Raw genomic sequence first — 19,342 nt, forward strand, 5'->3', positions numbered from 1 at the left:
CTTCTGAATGCTAATGTTTCATAGAGATGGAGGGATTGATCAGCTACAGATTGGGATCTGGTTTGGAATTCGTGTCCTCCATCTGGCTGATGAAAAAAAATCCAATCTAATGCAAAATATGCAAGCCAGATTTGTGCCACATGTGCTTTAGTGAAAATGGATTTAAACTTTTTTTTTTATCGAGGCTGACGTATTCAACAAAAAATACAGCGTAAGGTGTTGGTCCACCCACAAATTACCAGAACTGCTTCTGTGAGCCTCAAGCAAAAACAGCTCTGAAACAGTACTGAAAGTATATGCCAGATCAAAAAAAAAAAAGGTTTTCCCTTTAATAAGTCACTATAAGTAGGTTGCAACACTTTTTCCCTAAAGGACTGTATCAGAGATTGACTGACTTATACCAAATTTATATTGCGTAAATGAGTTTGGCGATACTGGTCAGTGAGTCTGTTTTTCTTTTATTTGGTATTAATGCAGTTAGAATTTGTAAGACAAAACATACCAAACACTACAACCAGAAAGCAAAAACAGCCTTTATAGTTTGGAGTACTGCTGCCTTTCTTACTGTCAGAATCCACATTAACTTTAAAACTTTTTTTTCTGTATAACCACCACCGACATTCTTTGACTCCAACAGGCCAGTAACAGCATGCTCTTGCAGCCCGGTGTCACGATATGAGCTGTATTGTAAGAGCAGAAGCTGGTGCTTCCCATGGAGTGATGTCAAATATGGTTTTAAATATTATAGAAATGTGTGGAGCATCATGGCTGAGCATGTGAGGTAGAAGCGAACCATCTGTGCTTTTGCTGTAGGATCACTGAAGCGGCAAGTGGTTGGCATGGGTACATGTTGAGTTCCCTCCCACTGTTCCTTCCCTCCTTCATGGCATTTCTTTCCCTTAAATAACGTATGTGAGAGTATGAAGAGATATCATCATCTCTTTTTCTTTTTGTGTATCTCATCTAGAGAATGAAAGAGGGTGCATCTTTAGTCTGTGTGAAATGAGGCGTATATGGAATAATCTGATGAGACACACTTTGTTGTGGGTCTCTGTGGTGACTGTTAATTACCACTTGAGTGCCCACTGACATTGCACCTTTACACCCCTGCTCTCAATACACAAGGAGAAAAACAACTTTGGTTGGCATTTGGAGCACTCTGACCTGTGTGTGTGTGCGGTTTCCTCTTGTAATGGGGTTGAAGCCCTTATTGACTAGCGGAGTCTGACTGGCGCTCGAGTCTCAGTAGAGCAGCTTTTGTTGCGTTTCTTCCTAAGACATCATTGTCTTGTTTGTTTCACATGGTGTGTGGTTGGGTGTCGCACGTGTGCGTCTGCGTCTCATTACACTTCGTTGTTTAGCAGCCACTCTGATCTTGTGGGACTTGAACATTTTAGCTCTAGTAAACATTTTTTTATACTTTAGATGTTTAGTATTATTTGGGATGTTCTGGAGGTTCTAACACAGTGTTGAACTGTCTTCATCAGAAGAGACCTTGGCTTCGTGCAGTACAGGCTAGGATCTGACAACACATAACTCACACACACTCTCTCTCTCTCTCTCGAATTTCCACAGCCAACAGATTCATGCATTTATTTCCAATGTACAACACAGTCAAGTACATTAATTTAAATTAGATTTTCAAAAGTTTATTGCAACATGACAGAGTGAGAGAATGAATGTGTCTTTTTTTTAATCAACTTCAAATTCAGTAGAAAATTCTTGTATATAAAATCATATTGTATAATACATATTAATACATAATGTTCACAGCCCTAACAAATTATATAATTATGTTTTTGTGTTAGTTCAGTAAAGGTCCTGAGAATTGGAAATTATACAAACCAACTGATTTTGTATTCAATTTATCGGAATAAATAGGACAAGAGAAAAATATACTTGTGAATACTGTATTATCAGCATTGCTTGTATGGCAGACAATCTGTATGCCCTGAGCTACTGATTTCTCCACTTTTGACATGTGTTGTTTCTTTTGCAGTAACACGACTGACACTTTTGTGGTTTGTGTTCTGATGCCTTTCTCTTCAGGTGAACCCTGGCAGTAAAGCTGAGAAAGCCAACCTTGCACCTGGTGATGTAATCATGGAAATAAACGGAGAAAATACCGGAGACATGCTGAACGTAGAGGCACAAAACAAAATCAAAAGCTCCAAAACACAACTGCAGCTGTTAGTAGAGAGGTAACACACACACACACACACACACACACACACACACACACACACACTGCTGCAATTCTTGCACAAGCATGTGCTGTAAAAACAGTCAGAACGTCTGGAATGCTAATGCTTTCATGAGCACTTTAGAAAATGTTACTAAACACCAGTGTGGCCATGTTGCATCTCAGTCCTATCCATGTCACAAGTGATGGACAGTTAAACATGCAGAGATTAAAAGTGTAGACACGATACTTAAAACAGGAATGTTTTCTAAACATCTGCTGCAGTTCACTGTCTCTTTTTTCCCCCTCTGTCTCACTTACTCTCGCTTGTTTTGGTTTCTTCCTTTATCTTTGTTTTGGTGCAGTCTACCATTAAATTTGCTCTAGAGCTCCTTTGTAGCTCTCTGAGCTTTTTTTTTTTTTTTTTTACCCACTTACTTGCATCGCTTATCTGTTTTGTTCCATTATACCGCAGAGTAGTACCCAGATGATCCTGAATAATCAAGCACTCATATGATCGATCACATGATACGTTTCATGATGTTTAAAATTTTGCAGTTTCTTATGCTACTTATTTTCCAGTGCAAATTCCTTAACAAAACCTAAATCGTCGCAAATGATTGTAAAATCTCATTGTGAAGAATCTTTCCAGACGCAAAGCTGTGTGTTTGTGTTGCCAAAAGCAGTGACACCTTAATCAGGTCAAGCCTGAACATTGATCCTTATCAACATTCCTGAAATTGAGACTCACTGGCATTAGGGTGAGAACTTTCTGTTTTACAGACTTTACAGAAGACAGTTGTTTAAAAGGCAGAGGCACTGGAGACTTTCATTCTATATTAAATCTGCAAAAAGGGTTTATTAGCTTATTAGATATGGCCACAAAAATGTGTAGTGACGAAAACTGGTCAAATAAAACAGCAGAGTACAAGGTTCAGGCTTGATTGAGTTTTCCTGCTAAACAGATTTATCTTCAGGAACCAAAACTATAAGGGGGAAAAAAAGGAAAACTAATGATTTTTAAAATCATTTCAAGTCTAAGGAGAGTAGGGGACAGTTTAATATTGTAAGTCAGGAAATTAGGATTGATCATGTTCAGTAAAAAGTAAAAAAAAAAAAAAAAAAGGAAGTTCTCTTAATAATTCATTTGCAATTTGTCTAAAGTCCAAATGGATGCTATTTTCTTTTTTTCTGCTGCTAAAGGAAGGTCTTCCCTTTCAACCAAATGTAGCATTTTTGGACAAATGTAACCGCATCATCCCTAATAATAAAAATAGTTAACTGATGTTACCATTATGCTTGTGTAATGTTAATGTAGCTACTGTAAGTCAGACATGTGCTGACACATCTGATTTCATGTTAATGAACTCAAAACTTTCACCTGCCGTGACAGAAAGCGAGAGCATCATACGAGTTCAGTTAAATCATGTGAGATTAGGGAAATGGGCATGGCTTCCTGGTGGTGGTAGTAAATATTCTGATTAATGGTTCAAAACACCTGGAGAAATAATATGAAGATAGATTGGCTCATCTTACGCTTTATTAGAGACAAAAAGCTAGTTTGGCATATTTTTGCATGATATCTGATTCCAGTGGACTCCAGGGCTAGACCACAAAGTACGTGGAGGTTAGCAGGCGGGAAATAAAATATCAGAGTATGCCTGTTTAGAAATTGTGCCTGTCAAACTATCAATCTGTCAAAATGATCAAAATTTAAATATTTAACTAGGAGTGTGTGCATATACAGTATAAGTGATGGGAATATGAAAACATGGCAATTGCGTTACACATCACACCTATATTCAGACATTTGTTTTCTTTGCTAATACTGTTCTGACTTTGCCTATTGTATTAGCCTTTACCTTTCAGGAAAGGCTGGACATGTTTCTTGAAGTTGTGTGAGGCATCGCTGTGAACCAGGCAGCATTGCAGCGTGCTTTGTGGTGTTTGAATGAGAACACTAATCACTGTACATACACAGCGTTTGTGTATAGAGACCCCTGCCCTACTGTTACTCCACCCAGGAACGAGAACAATCGGAGACCTGCTGGCCTCTCGAGTTCTTTGACACTTTTATAGAGCTGTCCTTTGCTTTGTTTGTTTTCCTTTTTTCACATTGAACTTGTATGTGAAGTCTATAACACTGGCCTTCCTCCTGGTATTCAAAACCTTATGCCCATGTACACCTTTGTTCCTTCTGACACATTCCTTATGTATCTGCACAAAAACACACGTCTGTTTGTGAATGTGCAGAACCCGAAGTTTGAGACAAAGGGCGTATAAACACACCCGTGCACTCACTGCAAGTGGATTTTTCTGTGCTGACCTCACGTCTCTGTCCAGGCCAGAAACAACACCATGTGGACATTTGCACTCCGTTGCAGTATGTCTGTGTATGTGCGAATCTCACTGGCCGACTCTATTGCTTTGCCAGTGCTACTTTCTCAAGCGAGTAATAGTATTAACAGTAACTTCCATCTTTACCTTCTGATTGAAAATGAGAGAGGTGTGATGTTCTCAGTTCTTCAACAGTCTTCTCTCTGCATGTGTGACTGCATGTCTGATTTATAAAATCAGTTTTGTTTTACAATCAGCTGTTCAGTGCGCTCCTATAGTCCTCCACAGAAATTTTAATATCAAATTTAGCATTAAATATTTCTGGTTGACTTTATTTTAAAAGCCATATTTGTGAGTCTGTACAAAGATTTTCTTTGTCAAATTAAGAGAGAAGCTCCAACACATTTGAACCCTCTACTCACCCGATCCACCTGTTTATACACACTTTGCACTATATTGATTATGAATATAGCATTCACTTGCTACATTATTCTAATATTTCCTCTATTTATTTTACCTTGTATAGTTTCCCACTTTATTGTAACACAAATTACATGTCCTTATTCTTCTATTTCAATTTATTTCATCTTACAATTCTTATACAGAGACAGTCATGAAAAGTATTCTGCTACATGTCATACTGTGAATGATTGTGTACATGACAAAAAATGTTAATTAGCATGCTAAATTATTTGATGGGCAGGATAGCAAAACAAAGATAAATTGAATAGATTACATACACTCACAGCGATTAGAGATGATGGATTTATTCTCTACACTTAGCTACCATGCTAGAGGTATTGGGAGAGCATGAATCTGTTCCTTAGAGATGCTTAGAGCTACAAACATTATGGTGAGATCACAACAGAGGAACTGAGGTATTGCTTTCATTCACTGAATGTGTGCAGTCGGATGCAGTCAGAGCAATAATAATAGGAGTAATTTCTTTTTTGTTGTGTATACATTCTCTGTTATTCTATGACAGGATTTATGAGTCTTTAAAATTCTCACGCTGCATATTTTCCCACCGTGTGTGTTTAACCTTCGCTCTCCTAAAATGTTCCGCCTCGTTCTTGTGGCCTTTTGTTTGGTTGAGACATCTGTCCTCAGCTACACAAGGCATTTCCATCACCTCGCATAGCCACTGTGGAAGGTTGAGGGCCTTCACCCAAGGTCTTTTATTTGAGCACTCATCAGTCAGGTCATTTCCAACAAAACATGATTAATTAAACAACAAAGCAAAGTGCCAAAATCAGCACCCAGCACAGTCACAAATCCTTGGCCCGGATGACCAATGCCGTTGAATACTTTCATTAAAAGTGCTCTAATCCCACCTGTTTTAGCAGCTGGACTATGTAAAGAGCGCTGTCTCTAATGGTGCAGATAAGCAGAGACTGGCCGCATCGTTCCATGAAGTGGAGCATTAATGGAGCCTGTCTGCAGAGGCAGCTGCTTCTGAGCCAGAAGCTTTGATGTTTCAACTCAATCCTGCTCTATCTGTTTCCCGCTCTTACCTCTTCACAGATGCTCGCATGTTTGGTTCCCCTTAACTGTTCATATGGGAGAGGCAGGTATGAAGGAAAATGCCTTTGGGGCATCCTCTGGGGGCATCGGTGTACAGTATAGGTGTACTTTCTGACTGTAAATGTGGTCTTTGTTACCCAGAGGGATTTTAGTCAAAGCGTTTACTTGATCTGTTTTTGACCCTTTTGTTAGTTTTTAAAGACAAAGTATATACCATGTTTCATTATCTCAAGTTAGTCCCAGTCTCTGGTTTATGGATGTGTTGATATGTTTTATACTCTGGAAGTAAGCCTCAAAAAAGCGGAAAGTTTTTAAAAAAAATTGTCAGTAGCAATATAGGAAATGTCCTAATGCTGACACGTACAAGACCCCTCGCTCTCTCGCTCTCTCTCTCTCTCTCTCTCTCTCTCTCTCTCTCTCTCTCTCTCTCTCTCTCTCTCTCTCTCTCAGAATAACTGTCTAATGGCAAAGAACTCATTAGCTCACATCTCTGTTGTCACAGCTGGCTCTCAGTTTCAGATTTTCCCTAGACCTCTCTAAGATCGATGATGTCACACGGCAGAGGGCCATGGTAATCTTAATACTGACAACCTCAGAGTCAAGTGAAAAGGACAGCTGGAGTTTGAAGCCATGCAGTTCTTCATTAAGGTCCATTTTGAGGTCTAATGTGATCTTATTTATCAGCACTGGACTATGTGTATAAAGCCGGCTTTACAATGCATGATTACCAGCTCAATTGGTTTTTCTTTTTTTTTTTTTTTTTTTTTCTTTTTTTTTCTTTTTTTTACTGCTGACAGAAATCGCACATTGTAAAAGGCTTCTTTGGTTATAAGTTGAGATATTTGAGGTTTTACAACGTTATAATGTTGCACCCGAAACGTGCAAAACAAATACAGTAGTAAACCAATGCTGAAAGGACGGACTAAAAATATTTCTGTTACCTCAAGCTAACTTAGAAGAATGTTTTTGTTTGTGATTGATGATGTAAAAGTTAGGGTTGGTTATTTTCACTGGTCTGTTGTTGGTCACATATTCTGACAAGAACACATCACAGTCTTTATTGAAGAATTTGGCAAGTATAGACTTTTAAAAGTCAAGTCAAATAAAGGCGAATGAAAAATGTTCAATTAAAGCCAAAGATATTTGAAGTCCGTGTGAATTCAATGCAAATTGTCTGCCGTGACCAAGAATGTTGCTGTTTATGCTCATCTGTGGTTCATGGCTGTATCACGTTGATTTTGGCAGCCCGATTTGTCGTACATCGCTGACCTGACCTTTTCAAACCTTTTTTTGGAGCATTCCATGTGTGATTTCCAAGCACATGGTGAGCATTAGCTCGTTGTCCTGCTCTAAATCATGGAGTAGGTTTAAAACCGATATGCCATTGAGAAACGTGAATTTATGGCAACTTTTCCTTCTGGCGCTTCCCTGTTGTGCAGGAACGATGTAGTCTTCAGCCCTGACCCATCATCACTGGTCAGACATCTGCTCAAGTTTAAGGTTAACATCTAATGAAGACAGTGAGTGCAATAATTATTTAAGCTTATGGACTTATCTTGGAGGCACCATGATATCTATTGTTTTGCAATGGTCACAAGTTCCTGCTATTGGGAAATCCTTGTGCATGTGGGCTTATTGTTTTCTTTTGGTTGGATCAGTCCACCAACACAATTGCTTATTGTAATTGTATTTGTTGTATAGCATGACATCCCCACCCTTTTCCTGCACAATGATAATTAAATACTAAAGCCTTTACCTTGTGGTGATGCATTTCACCTTCACCACCACAAGGCAGTCATTCGGGCTTAGCAAACAGACAAGCTTGCTCTTTATTTGTTTAACTGGAGATGCATCATGTCATGTTTTATGCTGACTCATTAGTTTGCAAATTAGATGGTCGACCACAAAGAAAATCCTTGTTCAAAAAACATCAACACCATCACTTCACTCATCGATAAAGTTTTTTAGATTCCCCAAAAGATCCTTTTTGTGTTCTTGCCATGATTTAACTATATAACTATTTAACTATATCCATCCACATGATGGTAACTTCTTTATTATTGGTATGATTATTTTTGTTTTTTTTCCCCCTCATGTTTGTTTTAGAACATTATAGCAACCTCTACCAAAAAGAGTATTACTCGAAACCCAAACTATTTTTACCTTCTAGAAATTTCCATGTAGGTTCTAATGTACAGATATTACGTAAGATATTACGCAGTCGGTAAGATGACGGACATTCTACAGTTTCCCTGATGATCATTGAAGGTGGATGTTTAAGTGTGAGGGAAGAAAGTTTAAGAGTTTGTGCTTGAGGAGCTGAAGTTGTTTTAAATGTCAGGAGTATTATACAGTTTGATTAAAGTTCATGCTTTGAATTTTCTGAAGCACTGCAGTAAAATGTCTCAAAAGTGGCCTCCATTTCTCAGCCCCATTACACTCTCTGGCAGCCTGAATTGCTCTTGATGCAAGTTTCATAAGCTCTTTAACTATAAGGCTGTGTTGGGAAAATCCCACATACTGAGTCAAAAATGTGTTTTTCCATATCACCTGGAAAATTGGTTGCAGCTACTGTTTCTCTAATTACTCACAGTTGACAGTCAGCTGCCAAATTGCTAATTAGATGTAGTAATGTATTTTTTGTATGACTTATTTTACTTTTGTACTTTTTGTTCTCTTCCTCAAGTAATGTTTGGATTTCTGTACATCATTAAAATTTTTGAAAGAAAGTGATGTAATGTCTTTTTGCCATATCACCTACATCTGCTGTAAACACACTTGCTCACTGAATGATAAACGGAGTACAAGTCTGTGGTTCACCAAAATTGCTCCAGTTCTGCTAGATGCTGAATCGTGCTCTTGTGCAGCATGCTTTCCCCGAGAAACCAAAAAAGGCCTTTTGTGCTATAGAAGCCCCACGATTAATTTTAAGGCAAATAAACAGCTGTGCACACACTCCCTTAGTGTTGTGTTGGTGGCTCAGAGAAGCCTGTGTTGTCTTTCCTATATCTGATTCCATTCACTTATTTTCACTTCATCGACTTTACCACAGTATGTAAAATATTACTTTCTTTGTGGGTCATCTGGATCCTGAGAGGTCAGACGGAAAAGTTACCACTTGTGCTGCTTAAGAAAAACATCATGGAAAGTCTCTGAAGCTTATTGTTTGGGCATATGGTCAGTCAGTAGCTGGCTATGGAAAGATTTGTTAGATGACACTGAAATGTAGGCATTTTTAAAAATATTTCAAGTGTCCTTTAGATGGGTTAACTCATAAATTCGTCATCTTTCTCTCTACAGGCCAGCCCCTTCAAGTCCTGGTCAAACTAACGGGATCAGTTCCACAGAGCAACTGGTGGGCCGTTTCCAGGTCAGTGTAATCCAGGGAGATCCACTGGCTGCCATTTGTGATTTGACCAAATCTCTTTTACAGCAAAAATAAACTCTAAATTTAGAAAACAAGCATATGAAATGTTTTGAAGTCTTGCATATTCAGGCGGAATTCTGTTTTATTGAATCGTCTGGCACGGTTTGCATCCTTGTGTAAAAGCTATTTAGAAATAGCTGGTTTGGCGATCAGGAATCTAAAGTGCAGGGTTTAGAAAGCCTGTTGTGTTATGTGAATGAGTGGAGACATAAGACAGAAGAACCAGGGCCTAGGGCTTGTCTTAAAGCCCCACACTCTGTATATGTTCACAGAAAAAATATTTGTCAATCCATAGTCATAGTTAATGTAATAGTTTTTATATAGCATGCACTACTGTCTATTTTCTGTCATTGATTTATTCTCGTGTTCAATCACTGTCTTTATGAAAGAGCTGAGAGAGATGCATCTTGGAAAGCTTTTTTGGCTAGCACTCAAAGGTTCCTTCCAGGGGATATCATTATCGACTCGGATTAGATTTTTGCACAACACAAGAGAAGGTCTGCTTCATATTATGGAGGCAAGATAGACCACTACCTGTTGAGCTGTGACTTATAGACTGTCAGGAGGAGCTGAAATGAAATGTAGTAATATGAGATTCACATTTTTTAATATATATATATTTATTTATTTATTGTTCTTATGGGTATTGTCATATCTCTGCATGTTCAAGAAAGCTGAAAATGAAAGCAAGCTGATAATGTTGTAAATCGTCAGCAGGTGTTGTAACGAAAAGAACGGTGAACAGCAAGGAAGGAAAGAAAAGCAGTATTAATACATTAGCACTGATGTTCACGTATTCTAAATGATATGCATAATGATATACAGAAAATCTAGATAGTCTAATCATTTTGTCTTGAATTAAATCATGAGTGGTTTTGAGGCACCTACACCTATTTTTGACATATTTCTAATCCCTTTGATATTATAGGAAACCCTGCATGTGAGGGATGAGAACCAGAACTACAGAGAGTACTCCATCTCCAGCCCAACATCATTCTCTCCAGGCCCATACTCTCCAGAGCCACCTTACAGCCCCGGGCTCAAGGGGGGCAGGATCACACCCACCACGAAGAGGTAGGAACACAACACACTGTCGTTATTCATATAGCCATACACATACCTGAGTTGGTAAAATAAGATGGATATATTGGCCTTGGCTTTATACTTGAGCCACACTGCTTGTGAGCTATTAACTATGGGGGAAAAAAATCACGCCGTAGTTCTTCTAAAGCCAGCCTTGTCACCATTTTTTTTTTTTTTTTTTTTTTTTTAACCTATGTGTATTACTAATTATTTCCTGTTAATTTACTTCGCTGTCAAATTTTGGTGTTTTTATTTTGTTTCCCCTCAGTTTCTCCCTTCGTGAGTAGTATCCCCAGGAATGTGGAACTCGGCCACACGTTGCTTGGTCAAATATGCTGCCGATATGCCCATGATTAATGCTTCATAACTGTAATTGCCTCAGTGAGATTTGAGCTGTATAAACAGAACTTTTGTTTCGGTAACCGAGCAAATGTGGGTAGGAAAATATGCTTCACATAGTCACATAGAGCCATAGTAACATAGAGCCTGTTATCTTGATGTGCGCTCAATTGCCCAAACGTAATTTTAGCCACTGTTAAGAAGAGATGAAGTTAAGAGATTAAATATACTAAACACATTTATTCTAGTTATAGAATTTCTGCTTAAAGCACTAATGCAATTTTATGATCTCAACCTAGACTGCTAGTTTTCATTTCTGATGTGAACTTTCAGCTGTGAAATTTATTCTATATATATAAAAAAAAAAAGTCTGTTAATAGTCTAATAATATTGATAATGTTGGGTTTTCCACCAGTGCAGCATAAAACATTTTGGACAACCCGGTCATAATCCAGAAAGTTTAGAAAGCGCTCTGAAATTTTACTGAAAAGCAATGTTCTTAAGACTGGAACAATTGTTGGGGTAGGGGGTCATCTAGGCCCCCAAAATCACCCCTAAACCCCCATGGTGTAGCCAGCATATGTCATGAAGATGATGCCATTAGTGAATGAGGATCCAGCAGCGGAGGCAGTCGTGAGAACATGTTGTTGCACAGCTAGGTTCCCTCAGAGGGTTCCAAATGATGGTGCACAGTTATTGACAATAATTGAGATAAATGAGATTGCATATGGCACTAATCTGCATGCATTAGGCCTTGGATATTTCATACCAAAAATATAAGCCCCCTACTCCCCATGCCCTGTTTGACGCTTTTCACTTGGTGCCTGTGTGCTGACTTTTCACGTGGAAGGTGACAGCTGAGTGAGCTGGCAAACCCCCATGCGTTTACCCAAGACAAGTTTACTAGTTCTTCATTTTTTTAGGTCAAAATCTGGGCGGGTCAATGCATTTGTACCCTATAACATATTACATTGATTTTGAGATTAACAATAAGGTACTTAATATAGGCATTTATTATGTGTACAGTCTCATGTCTGTTTACTTTCATTTTCTGTTCACAAATGTATGAATGACTAGATGACTCTGTTAACTAGGTTTTAACTGGTTTTGTAAATCATCCCTTCATATAGAACAGAATTTCACCACTCATCATTGCTATCTGTGTTTACGCTTCATGTATCTGATTCATAATCCTTCTGTCACATTTCACTCAGAAGTGCAGTAGTTCCATTTTGAGTCTGGTTCCTCTCAAGATTTCTGTCATCTAACAAATTTTTCTGTCTGTGCCTCTCTCTGGCTGTCTGATGCTGTTTTTTCTCTCGCCTGTCTCAGTCTGTCTGACAGCAAATACAGAATTCATACTACGAGACATTATAATATCTTGATAGATGACTTGACTAACTTTTAATAACATTCTTTGCATTTCATGTAGTTTTGTTCAGTTGTTTGTTCCCCAAATCACCCCTAACAGTATTTTATTTACACACTAAAGATCTGTTTCAGCTAATCTCCAGTTTCCCTTTAAAATATATGTTGTTAGACAGCGTGTTTTTAAACTGTTATTTTCACTTTTAGCCCTGTTTTCCAATCCTGGTCTTCTGAAGAGAAAATCTCCAGTCACAGACTGTCCAGGCCACTTTCTCAGGTAGGAACATTTTAACGCCTTTACATCTGCATACCTGTACTGGTGCGCATTCATCTAATATGCCAAGCCGTTACATGTTTCGCCTTAGAGCTTATGTCAGAACAGTATTGTAGGACATGTAAAGATGTCCCATTTTAACATGCCTCAAAATCCATTAATTGCTTTTATCAAACCAAACTGATCGAGTTCTTCTCTAGTTTCGATTGATGCTATAGTGCAGCCGAGACAGCTTTTGTATGTTTGTAAATGGACTGCATTTCACATGAATTTATCCACGAGTCATAAATCCATTCTCTAGCCCACCAGGTAAGTGAGAGCCCAATGAAAGTTGCCCACTCACATGTTTTGACTGCCAGGAAATCTAACTAGGCTAGAATATAATGGCTAACGCAAAGTAAAGTATGAAAAGCTAGTTAGCTGGTTTTAGTGCTTTAATAGAGACACAACACACAGGGCATGAGTGCTCAGTGGTTTTTTAGATGAGAAGAACATGCACTATAACTACAGAATTGAGTGCATCACACCAAGTTTAAACAAATGTTCTCTTTCCATGGAGGGAAAAAATGCTGTTGACTAGTAACTTACTGAGCCTAATGGTGCAGAAGGCAACTATGGAAAAAAAAAATTCCCAGATGTGTAAGCAGAATATCTTGTAGTCCATTGTACTCATTTATCAACTCCTGCGTGATCTTTATCTGCATATGATCCCGGGGATTTAGCTTTTAATAGCATTCATAAATAATCCTGCTCTGACTCTGCCTCATGGATGCCAGGGCTTTGGAAACCATGAATGTTGAGAAAAGGAAAAAGAAAATCATCTGTTTATTGTGTACATCGCTCCACAGGGTAGTGCACCTATAAACTTTAGAAAGGTCATTTCACCAGACTGGCAAGCTGTAAGTGGTTAATTCAAAAGATCATTGTAAGGAAGCGGGCAATTATACAGAGGGAAACATTGAATTTGTTCTGTTAAGGGGCTTCTACAAAATGCATAATTGGCATTAAAATATTAGCTAAGTGTTAGTTAAGTAAAGCTAATAGGCTTCCTTGTACATGATACATTAGTAAAATTTATAAGCTAGATGAGAGAAGGATTAATGTTCATTGAAGGATGAGAGGGAGAGAAGGTTGTGTTCCTTAAGCGAAAATAGAGTGAATTATATTGTGGGAAAATTCATTTTGAGATATGTGAGCTATTCCCCATCAGCCAGACTCCCACAGAAGTCTGCTCAAGACAGCTGACAGAACAGGAAAAAACAAGCAGGACCCTTTGATGGCTGATAGCATTCCAGTCATGTTTTAAATGCTGTGGACGTTGGATAAACATACACTCGGTGACACGGCTTATTAAACTCCTTAAGTTTTTATTCCCTGGCTGAATCTGTAAGACCCTTGATGACGGCTGTTTTGAGTGGTCATGGAAGGATTCAACACCATTTCTTTTACGCCAGTGTGCGTGTGTGTTTCCTTGTCAAAGCTATTCAGGATATTATTGACCTGTATTTAAGCTTGTGACTCTCAACTAGTAACCTGAACAGGTCCAGTTAGGAACAGTGCCAATAAGCTTTTTTGTTTGAAGAATGCCAAAATCTTGCTGCAGCACAGTGACTAAAGTTATGCAGATACAGGTCTTCAGTTAATGTTCACATCTAATGTCAAAATGGGGAAAACAGTGTGATCTCTGGTGAATCTTAGTGTTGCTGCCAGATGGCCTGGTTTGCAAATTGCTGATTGCCAGGGATTTTCACACACAATGTCTCTGGCGTTTACACAGAATGGTGCAAAAAACATCCAACTAGTAATTGTGTGGTCAGAAAGAGAATGCTTTGCAATAACCACTCTTTATAACCGTGGTGACCAGAAAAGCAAGCATCTTAGTAGGGATAAAGGCTCACCAAACATGCAGTATTAGTAAGAAAAGATTCCCTTTCCTGGTTGACTTCTTGAGTAAACCCAATTGTGCACTTCTGTTGTTTTAGCGTATCTGCCTCAGGTGTTGGTTTGATTGGTCAGTGTGCTCTACAGGTGCAGCATCAAGGTGTCACACTATCATGAAAGGATAAGAAGTTTTATATGTAGCTATACCAAATGAAAAAATTGTAGCTTCGTGAACAGCATTATTGTTGCCTCGTTCAACAACCAGACAGAGAAAACAATGAATAAATAGCTATTTTAATAGCTTTTTAAAATACAATTAAATTCATGGTTTGCATCGTGTTTGTGTAACTGGAAATGATTTAGGAACATCACGCAAACAGATTTGTGTTCGTGTTTGTACAGAACGTTGCAGTACAGTAGGTCTGTAGGAATGTTTATAAAACCTTCATCTTAATGGATATTAATTCAAACCTGTGGGTCTTACAGTAAATCTGAGCTCGCACATCATCTAACCCCTACTCTCTGTACAATTACTGCACAATTTACTGTCTGTACCAACAAGGGTCAGCACCCTCTTTAAAATCCCTCTGTCAACAATATTGCTGTCATTCCTCTCATAGCCCTTTGCTCCCAGTTAAAACAGGGGAATAACAATGAGATTTTAGAACGAAACGGCCTAAGGCGGATGCTGAAAACCAGAACATGGTGTCAAATGGTTATTGATGCTTCTGTCATGAGCATGACTGTGTGTTCAGTATTCATAATCAGGAGGAATGTGAGGAGCCGTGCACCCCGTGGGTCAATACAAGCTCGGATGTGTGCAAGGAAACAGCAAAAGGGGAGGAGGCGCTCTCTGCATGGTGCCTGAGCGGGGACAAACATTTCCCTTGCATACTTCTGAAGATCTGTTTGTCCATTCTCCCCATTTTTCATCCTCATTAGGAATCCCATCGTGTATCTTTGCCTTTTTCTGTCTTTCCTCTCATTTCTTCAGGGAGCACTTTGCATGCATATTTGGGCTTTTTTTTAAATATATATATATATATATATATATATATATATATATATATATATATATATATATATATATATATATATATATATATATATATATATATATATTACTCTTTTTTTTTGAGCAGGGGAAATAGTGATGTGTGTGTGTTGTAAGCTGTGTTCTCTGTAGATTTTGCCTTAATTTGAAATCCTGTTATAAATCTGTGAAATGTGCTCCCTCATCCGTTTTCTTGATTGTGGTTTGGCCGTACAGTTTGGGGGGGAACCGCTGTGTACTCCTGCAACTTAGAGACACTAGAGAAATCCAGCCACCCACTTCCCAGAACGAGGTGCTGGGTGGTTTCTGCTTGATGAAATAGTGACATGATTGGCGAGGCCTTCAGTGCTAGATCAGGTCCAGCTTAGGGTCTCTCTCTCTCACTCTCACTCTCTCACTTATACATGCACACACACACAGTGTGTAGCACAGCCTTCCAGTGTGTTACCAGTATGCTGCGAGACATTGTGTTCACATCAGTATCAGGTGATGGAGCACATTCTAGACTTTTCCATTCACTTGCACTTTAAGCAGTGTAGAGCAGGAAAACATCCATTTTAAGACTCAGGCCTTGCCGGCTGAGAGAGAGAGTCAGCCGGAGAGCGGGATAAAAAGGGAGTATCCATCAGCGCTGCCTTGCAGGGTGTAGTGTGTCCTGAGAAAAGTGGCACGTACAATGGAGGCTCTGATGCAAAGCACTCTGGGTGTGTGGTGTTGGCTTTCCCGTCCATCTGAAGCACAGGCTGTTCCTTGTGTACCACAGCCTGGTGGAGATATATGAGGGGGGCTATCCTTCACTTGCTCTGTCTCTCTCTCTAAATATTGCTTGGTTTCTCACTTCCCTGTCTCTCTCTCTCTCTCTCTCTCTCTCTCTTCCCCTGTCTGTTTCTGTTAATCTCAGTTCCCCCGCTCTCTCTTTCACTTTCTGTCTGTTTGTTTGCTTGTCTCCATCTACCAATTTCTCCTTCTCCGTTTCCTCTCTTTCATCCTCTTGCACTCTCTTTATCCTTGTCCGCTCCCTCCCTTTTTAACCCTTCCCATTTCTCTCCCTCCTCTCACCCATGACCCAAAAGCATCAGGGACACAGAGGTGGCTTTTGTACCAGTTCGCCTGTCCCAACACGCACAATCACTCGCTTTTCTCTCTTGTTCTCTCTAATCGTCTCTTTGTCTCTCTGTTTGCTTACATTAGTCTCGTCCTCCTCTACCTCACTGTCTAACTGAAGCAGAGCTTGTTTTAATGTGCTGTTGACTGCAGAATAATTCCTGCTTTGGGTTAAACACACATCACATTTTCTTTGTTTAAGACATAGCGTTGTGGTTTGTGGACACTTGCTGCAGTGTCTTTTAGATATAGGTATAAAAAAAAGCTTAGATAATTAGCAGTTGATTAGCTTTGTAGTGCAGTGATTTAGAGCTGAGAGCTTTTCTGGTTTAAAAGGGGTGCTTCAGTGCTCTCTGCTCTCTTTGCTCCGTTTCAACTGGCAGTTATGTATTGTTTCATTTAATTGGGAAACAATTACACTATTCCTGTTGCAGCTTTAAAAAAAAAAACACACTTACCATGACTGTGTTAAGTTCTATTTCAGTCACTTCCAAAACAAGTTTGCAAATTCGTGTATGTTATAGTTCAGGCATCTTTTCAAGAATAACATCTTGTGTATTTCCATCTACTGTATACAGTATATCTTGATGCTGTTTTGACTGTTTTGATATTAAGAAAAATGACCAATTAAGATAATTAACAAATGTAATAACACTATGGAAAGATACTTTCTTGCGAGAAGACACTTGGATGTTGAAATAAAATAATTTGCAAAAAGTATTAATTAAAATGAAGTTGAAGGACTGGCCATGGGCTTGTGTGTGTTTGTGTGTGCGCACTAGAGGTTTTGTTGTATTCCTCCTTTTCTTCATGTCGTGTGGAAGTAATTTTATTTGTGCCTTGATGACAGTGTTCCTTTTTTTAAATTGTTTGTTTTAGTCTTCTCTCATCTTCCTGGCCTGTTTTGCTCGAACCCCAGATTGAAGTCCATTTTTAGTCCATTAGGGAAACGCCCCTGCATGCAGCAGAGGAGAAAGAAGAGCATGTCTGTTGTGCACGTTAGGAAGCTGCCTTTTGTCTAAACCAGGGAGAACATGTTGCCAAACCTAGCATGGCTTTGGCTCCGAGTTCCTGCCCTGATGATTGCTATTGACGACCCAATGCTCAGCTGGGTCTGCCCATGGTGACCGTTGTGTGGTTACCAAAGGTTGCTGTAGTGGCTGGCCGCATCCTGTATGAGGGCCTGTGCATTGAGTTATAAATATGCAGCAAAGCAATGCACTTAAACTACTTACCCTGACTACTGACCCTAAACACCCACAAAGTATCCAGACATATTGATTTCATCTAATTCAGATCAATTCAGATTCGTGTTCACCCACTCAGACACACCCATGTCCTTGTAGAGCTCTTTGTTTTTTATTTAATTCAGAGGAAACATGCTGTGATTCTTGTCTCTCAGATGGAGTGGAGATGTTCTAGATAAGTTCTACCCAATTGCATGTTTATTTCTGCAGTTTGCCTTTAGTGCAGTCCTGTGTGTGTGTGTTGTATGTTAAGAATTTGCAATTTGTGATGGACCAAAAGTCCCAGCAGTATAAAGTTTGATCCACATTTGTTTCTTAGCAAGAAGCATGTTCAACAGCCACTCCTCAACAAGAAACTAATTCCCTGTGAACTTTGCAAGCTTCAGGTCAGTGATTTAACCTTTGGTCCACCGCTACCGGGCCCTAGGTTTGGTCATCAGTTGCCGAGATTAGCATTTATTTAGCCATCAATGACTGTTCAGATCCTACCAGACTTCTGTCTCTTTCATTATATTTGTTTTTTCTTTTAAATGCTGCTTCTCTTTTTAGAGAAAGAAGACTGGAGGTTAGAATAGCTGAAAAGTACTCTTCCAGAGCATAACCGAAAACCGCTTTGGCACTGTCCCTTGACTCTAACTCCAACACACTTTGCGTTCCTTCTTTCTGTTTTATATGTATGGAGACACTAGGGGGACAACACACAGTTTTAAGCTTGGGGCCCTCTGTGTTTATCTTGGCCCTTTTTAGCCTATAAGCACGCGTGTGTGATTGTGCCAGCATGCTTGTGTTTTTTTTGCACAGTTACACCCTATCGTATCCCCACTGATAAATCCAGAGGTGTATTTCCCTCTTTAGTCTTCTTTCTTTTCTGTTCATCCCCTCTCGATGCAATATTTGACTTGCTATTCTTTCCTCAGGCTCAGAAAATAAAACAAGCTGGTTGGACGGCATCACTCTCAGGCCCCCTTAGAGGCAGTAGAGCCATAAGACCTGAGGCTGCCAGGGATTACGGGGGAGGTTTTGGCTGGCTATAAGGATATGGCCTGTTTTATGATTTTGGTGCGGTTTTAGTGGAATAGGCCTGAGTGGTAGGTCAACATTCCAAACATTGTCAAGGTAACCAAGATACTTTTCCCTACTAGGTTTTTTTTATATAGTTTTATTCCTACACCACCTGAATTGTTTAGTTTCTGTGGCAAGGTCCACTGCTAGATTTTTCATTGTCACATAAAGAATTCCAGGGAAATAAAATATCCTTGGCAGTCCCACACCCTGCCTCCCACAGGGAGTCCAGTTCATTAGCTGAAAGTGCTTTCCAACCATGGTGTGGTTTGGAATAACTCCTTCAGGAATAATTAGTTGTCTTTCCTGGTATAACACACCTGCTTGGCTTAATCGGCTAATTACAAGGCTTTTTCCCCAAACCATGGGTGCCGTCCGTTCTGAAGTGGTCTTGACTAAACCTTATACACAATTGATATTGAGAAGTAACGGCCTATTGGTGTGCATATTAAAATTTTTA

General features: G+C 39.2%; 1 protein-coding gene across 4 annotated transcripts in view; it reads left to right on the top strand.

Moving 5' to 3' along the window:
- Positions 1 to 19,342, top strand: part of pdlim2 (PDZ and LIM domain 2 (mystique)) — a 51,823-nt gene that overhangs the window by 14,966 nt on the left and 17,515 nt on the right. For all 4 annotated transcript variants that reach the window (XM_060881918.1, XM_060881915.1, XM_060881916.1 and 1 more), the window contains 4 exons: positions 2,050 to 2,201; positions 9,344 to 9,413; positions 10,399 to 10,544; positions 12,468 to 12,537. In XM_060881918.1, coding sequence (XP_060737901.1) covers positions 2,050 to 2,201; positions 9,344 to 9,413; positions 10,399 to 10,544; positions 12,468 to 12,537 — 438 coding nt within the window. The remainder of the gene's footprint in view (positions 1 to 2,049; positions 2,202 to 9,343; positions 9,414 to 10,398; positions 10,545 to 12,467; positions 12,538 to 19,342) is intronic.

Source organism: Tachysurus vachellii, chromosome 11 (genome assembly GCF_030014155.1).
Source record: "Tachysurus vachellii isolate PV-2020 chromosome 11, HZAU_Pvac_v1, whole genome shotgun sequence".
NCBI lineage: Eukaryota > Metazoa > Chordata > Actinopteri > Siluriformes > Bagridae > Tachysurus > Tachysurus vachellii.